The sequence below is a fragment of the Agrilus planipennis genome, unplaced genomic scaffold, assembly GCF_000699045.2.
Source record: "Agrilus planipennis isolate EAB-ADULT unplaced genomic scaffold, Apla_2.0 scaffold12, whole genome shotgun sequence".
NCBI lineage: Eukaryota > Metazoa > Arthropoda > Insecta > Coleoptera > Buprestidae > Agrilus > Agrilus planipennis.
This window is the reverse complement of record NW_020439003.1, coordinates 2,800,024-2,806,673: the sequence shown is the minus strand read 5'-3', so window position 1 is coordinate 2,806,673 and position 6,650 is coordinate 2,800,024. Positions and strand designations below refer to the sequence as shown.

Sequence of the window (6,650 nt, the reverse complement as noted above, 5' to 3'; positions counted from 1 at the left end):
CAATTTATTTTTCTGTTTAGCCAGTACTTTGCTCCCATTTGTTAGCAGTTCAAATTTCGGCTCAATGTACTCCTTTAAACATGAAAAAGCTACAACTTCTCCATGAGAATATTTACACTTCTCGTCATCAAATTTACAAGATGATTCTAAAAGATAGGGACATGGCAGCATCTCCTCATGTGTGGGATTTATAAACATTACTTTGACCTTAATAAATATCATTAAATTAGTTTAATTTAAATACTAATTATAAACTTATATATATACTTCAATATCATCCATACTGGAATAATTTTCACATGCTACAACAGAGCAAATAAGGGCATTGTGATAAATAACATCACCCCATTGATGTTTATGAGGAGCCTTACACTTCATTCCCTCAATTGCTTTTAATTCATCTTCAATATTTAAGATTTTACTGCTACTTGTTTCATTACTTTCTAGTAGCACTCCGTCCTTTTCCATTTCTGACTAAAATTATAAAACAACATTCAGGACGCTAAAAACGTCGTTAAATTCATAAAGTACCATAAATAAAGCATATTCGCAGTCAAAGGAAGTGCTAGTGTCACTCGAAGAGGATGTTGATGCAGTTAAGTTTTCAAGTTGTTGAAAACTTTCCTTTGTAAGTTGAATGAGTTGTTCTAAGTTGTTTTTAAGCGAAAACAAATCTTCTTTATCTTTTCCATCTTCAAACGTAGATATTGCCAAATTAACTTGGACCAACTTAACAAAGAGGAAAGAAATTACTTACAAATATCGACAATCACTTGATACGTACCTGTTTCTTATAAGTATTTAACGAATCTCTTAAAGACTGCTCTTCCATTCTTAGGACTAAACAAAATTAATATCACATCGTTTATTTTTAAAATTACTTATTTACAACCAATAAAATCTAATAGACTTTTATAATTGCCAAGAATAAATAAGCAAGACATAGGTTATGAAAAGTCTTCTTTTTCTTCGTTTATCTACATATTTCCCCAGTAGTGTCTCCTGTATGTCCGACCGTATTCAATTTAACCTACTATAAAAATACGTTAAAATAAACATTACAATAAACACAATCTAATCGCGAAGGAGACACTTCTTCGAAGAAAATTTGAATTTATTCTGAACAACTTTTTCTTAGCCTTTTTTTCTATGTACAACAGTATGCACAATTAAACCATAGATTAAAGAAATATAATACTGTTTAGTCCATAGATATAAACGTCGATGGTTTAGTCTATGTTTTATAGGCATAGACTATGAGCCATAGACATACATTGGAAAAATATGTTCTGTCATAGATTTTATATGATTTTATACGTTACAATTTGAGTTTTGAGGTATTACCCCCAATTTATTTCATATTTGTTTGTTACTTTTAAGGTACAATCAACATATATTATTATAGTATTTTGTTTTTGATTAAATAAATAAATATTAATGAGTAATACAAATGCCGAAAAGTAACAAAAAAAAATGTTAAATTAGTGTATCTGTACTTTATAATATACCTATTTTATTATTATTTTAGGAAAATTCGATTCTTTAATCAATTTAAATATTTTTATTGCATTTTGATGACGATTATTTTCATTCGCGTTTTTTCTTTCACCTGGAAGTAAATAAAAATTGATCGAAAATTGAACGTAAAATTCCCAAGCATTTTCTATTATTAGCGAAATTATATTTATGATAGTGACGCTTCCAGCAGAAAAATGCCAAACTTTTTCATAGAGTAGCATTTGATATAATTAAACTCATGTAAAAAAGTGTAAATAATTGTGCAACGACTGAACCTATTTCTTTTTTATTGATGCAATATTGTATAGTTGTGATATGTTAATGAGTTGTACAGTTATTGTTAAGTCATATTAATTAATTAAAGTAATCGGTTAAAAGGTGTTTTTTATTTCTCATGTTTTCTTTTTTTTATTTTAGGCATTATTGTTAGTGTAATAATTCATAAAAGAAGGTAAGTACATAAATTATGTATTTTTTCATATGCATTATTTGTAATCACGTATTTTATAAAAAAGAATAAAAATCATTCAAATTTAATGTCAATAAAATAACACAACTATATAAAGCCTTAAAGACCAAAGGGCGAAACAATTGTTGATTATCATATTGTTAAAAAAAACGTAACCCTTTAATAGCTTTGAATTTTTACATATATCAAGGGTTCAAAAAATAATATCAACGCTTACTCCTAGTTAACAATAAAATATTTGTATAATAATAACGTTTTNAAGTGGTACTTACAGGGACTTTTTACAATATTAGTGAGATCCAAATAATTTCGTAACTATTTTGCATTTTCTTAATGTTTTAATTTACGTAATTTTTTTTTAAATCTCGTAAGTAAATACTTATCTCTGTAAGGGTACTCGTTTACTTGGTAACGTTAAAAATTATTATCAATTAATTTTTTTTTAATAAAATCATGTTAGGAAGAGAACATAAAAATCAAAAACAACTACAGTTGCTTAATTTTTATTTGCTACAAATATTTTCTATAAATGAAAGACGTCAGTACCCTCTCTGTAAAACCAACATTTCTTTTGTAAAATTATCGCAACCGTTTTGATAAAATTTTACATTACTTTTTTATTAATTCGATCGTTTTTAAACGGAAGCCCTCAAAACATCAATTTATTTGTAAAATGATTTATTTTTATTATTCAAATTTAAATGCGATGGTATTTTTATGAAAAAAAATCAATTTGTCGCAATAGTATTACCGATATCAATGTTCAAAAAAAAAATGTTTTGTCACTTATTTGGATCTTAAATTTTATCAAAACGTTCAAAACAATTTACAGAAAAAGTTTCTTTTAACTACTTAAGTGTGGGGCTTATACCACATTGAAATGTTTATATTCGGTTCATACTTCATAAAAGAAATACTGTTTTTCTGTATTTGTTAAAATTTATTACAAAACTTAATTTTNTATGCAGTAAGCTAAGCGAAGAGGTAAGCAAGAGACATGTTAGACTATACTACAACTACTAAACGTGTTAGAACTACTGCTACACTACTACTACATACAAAAAAAAAACATATGCAATCAACAATTACTTGAAATAAAATGAACAAAAATAAGTCTGCAAAATAAAAACTATTTCAAATTAACTACAAAAAAAACATGCAAAATAAAAAACTAATTTGAATAAGCGAAGAGGTAAGCAAGAGACATGTTAGACTATACTACAACTACTAAACGTGTTAGAACTACTGCTACACTACTACTACATACAAAAAAAAAACATATGCAATCAACAATTACTTGAAATAAAATGAACAAAAATAAGTCTGCAAAATAAAAACTATTTCAAATTAACTACAAAAAAAACATGCAAAATAAAAAACTAATTTGAATAAAACAAACTTGATGAATTCTACTATATAGAGCATGCAAGATAGAGAACTATATCAACTATGGGGTCATTTTTGTCTTCTCCAACGTCGATCTGAAACAGATACGGTGGTAATAGATTAATAAAGAGCAATTAAAATTAATTATATCAAGTATTCTCACCTTAATTAACTGTAGATTGTAACATTCCAAAGTTTGCAGGTGTGAATAGCAAAGCAAACCAAATGCAGTGAAAATGCCAAAGAAGAAAACTTGCTCTTTTAGTGGAATTGAAGAAAATCTTCTCTTGTTCTCACTTATCTGTTGAAAATTAACTGCATAATGTTGCAAGGTGAAGATGAAAACAGCAAATCCAGAATACAGTCCAAGAAAGACAACACCAGTTATTGGTTGCTTCAATGTGATCAACCTGAACTTTAATTTTCTCTCATCTGTTGGACGATCTGCAGAAATAGGCAAAAAAATATTAAATAAAGAAGAGATTAAGTTAAGTAAAACATGAAATACAATAAAAACATGCACCAAAAGGCAAGTAAATAACTACATTATAAAATGGTTACGTGGACTTCAAGTATATTCTATGGTGCTCGAGTTTTATTCTTAAGCGTTGTAAACAATTTGATAACAGAATGTAAAATAATAATGTTGAGCACTAGAGAAGTTTTTATTACAATGGTGCAAACGGAAAAACTTATACATTAATAAGCATCGGTAACCAGTATCCATCATCTTATTTTAATGTAAAATTGTAATTTGGACACACATGCTTACCTTAAATATGTAGAAAATTTTTCCATGTGAAGACGAGGGTAAACGAAGTGCAGTAAGAACACATCACCGTACACGATCCATTTGGGGACACTCAGTAATATCCAAGGAAACTTCAATATTCTTTCAATAACAGGCTAATCTGTAAAACAGAACAAGAGAAAACGAATTAGCTGCAATATTAATGAACAATACATGAAAATTAAAACGCAATTTTAGAATACAATAACGAAACATTGAATCATGTAGAAGACGTAGGGTAAATGCGAAGCAAAATAGTAAGAATGAGCACTAAGCAAAGCGAAGAAATAAGCAAGAAATGTATTGCTTCTACTGTTTACTAATAAAAAAAATTTAAAATGAAATATGAATTCCAATACAATCAAATAAAAGAAAATTACAAAACACTTGATAAAAAAATTAACTAAAGTAAACAATCAAAAAAATAACATGCCAAATAAAAACTTCATAGAAAAAAAAGAAAAATTCTAACTGGGGTCTTCTTTCTTTTATCCACTGTCGATTTGAAACAGATAGGTTGGTAACAGATTAGCAATCGGAAATTAATATTTATCATGTAATGTAATCTCACCTTAATTAATTGCAGAATGTCACGTTCCAAAGTTGAAATATGTGAATAAATAAATAAATTTCCAAATGCAAGGTGAAAATGTCAACAGTATATCAAGTCCAGGAAAACGAATACCATTGCAGACAATTGGTTGATACAGCAAGGCCCAAATAAACCAATATTCTCTCATTCATCAGTCAATCTGCAGAAATAAACGTGAAAAATGAATTAATATGAAATATAAAGTAAAAGTTCATGTGAAAGCAAAAAATATTTGCTATGAATTTACATGCAGGCAAAACCAAATACAACAGACATAAAATCTACCAGTAATAAGCAAAATAAGCATCACTTATGTTCAAAAATTGAATATTATATACATAAGAAATTAGGTGTGCTGCCAGCAAAGGGCAAAGTAGTATTACATAGTATACGAATTTCTTATGCTGATGTGTACGATGTGTTGCATACCTATTTACTTATTATTATTTATGTAGAAAATTTTTCCATGTGAAGACGACAAGGGTAAACGAAGTGTAGTAAGAACACATCACCGTACACGATCCATTTGGGGACACTCAGTAATATCCAAGGAAACTTCAATATGCTTTCAATAACAGGCTAATCTGTAAAACAGAACATGAGAAAACGAATTAGCTGGAATATTAATGAACAATACATGAAAATTAAAACGCAATTTTCAGCTAACAAAACCAAGTAAAGCTGCTAATTATGAAATGGCGACGTAGCGTCAGTCAGCCTCATTCGTACATGATAATAACCTCGTTCTATCAGGGTACACTAGGACTGGCGATATGAATGGAGTTGTGAGATTTACATTCTCAGACCCCCATTCGTACCTTCATTCCTTCGTTCAACCCTATTCACACTTCTTACACAAAAACATGCAAAATAAAAAAATAATTCGAACAAAATGAATTAGTTATGCAAAATAAACAATTAATTCTAATAAAAAACCGTGCAAAATAGAGAAGTATTTTAACATTTTTTATTGTAGCAGATTAATAAAGAGGAATTGATATTCATTATATCAAATATTCTCACCTTAACGAACAGTAGACTGCCATGTTCCAATGTTTGCAGGTGTAAAAAGCAAACCAAATCCAGGAAGAATACCCTAGCAGAAAGCTTGTCCTTTCAGTGGAATTCAAATAACCTTCCTCTTGATCTCATTTATCTGTTGAAAATTTACTGCATGATGCTGACAAGTGAAGACGAAAACAGCAAATCAAGAATATAGTCCAAGAACGACAACATCATTGTAGACATTAGTTGTTTCGATACAATCAACTTGAATTTTCTCTCTCAGTTGTTGAACGATCTGCAGAAATAGACAAAAAAGATATTAATTACACTATTAATAAATAAATAAAAAATTATGACAATAATTATTCATGTCTGTTGATATAAACAAATTACAATATTTCACCAACAAATTGACCAATTTTCATCCACAAAAAGTACCTCAATTTTTAAACTTTTAGAAACCTTCATTTCGATGTGAAAAAAAAATTAAAAAGGCATTTTTGCAATAACTGATTNGAAATTACGTGTGCTGCCAGCAAAGGGCAAAGTAGTATTACATAGTATACGAATTTCTTATGCTGATGTGTGCGATGTGTTGCATACCTATTTACAAATAATTCCTTTAATTTTTCAAACAACATTAATTACTTTCTCCTGACTGATCAGTTATTCCTTACAGTAGTTAAAGAAGCTTATTTCCAATAATCACAAATTCAAACGACCTACCTTCTAATTCATGACTTTTCATGCCATTCACCATAAAAAGCCCTATTTTTACCATAAAATACACTGCTACTTTTGAAGTTCATTCCGATATTGTTCAAATGGTTGAGGTCAGTTCAGGTATTGCAGTACAACATTAGAAGGGGCTCAAATTAACATCAATGTTT

General features: G+C 28.7%; 1 protein-coding gene and 1 long non-coding RNA gene across 2 annotated transcripts; both read right to left on the bottom strand.

The window, feature by feature from the left end:
- Positions 1-6: 6 nt before the first annotated feature.
- Positions 7-957, bottom strand: LOC112904849 (zinc finger CCCH-type with G patch domain-containing protein-like; the record flags this gene model as incomplete). The annotated part of the gene is made up of 4 exons (XM_025975940.1): positions 785-957; positions 532-729; positions 268-474; positions 7-207 (listed from the first exon to the last, which is right to left on the bottom strand). Coding segments are annotated over exons 1-4 (654 nt in total), but the record flags the coding sequence as incomplete, so codon positions are not given.
- Positions 958-3,316: 2,359 nt separating this feature from the next.
- On the bottom strand, positions 3,317-6,267 carry LOC108742887. Its single transcript, XR_003231414.1, has 6 exons — positions 5,779-6,267; positions 5,185-5,339; positions 4,735-4,915; positions 4,146-4,284; positions 3,537-3,817; positions 3,317-3,468 (listed from the first exon to the last, which is right to left on the bottom strand). It is a non-coding gene; the product is annotated as an uncharacterized LOC108742887 (long non-coding RNA).
- Between the last annotated feature and the right edge of the window lie 383 nt (positions 6,268-6,650).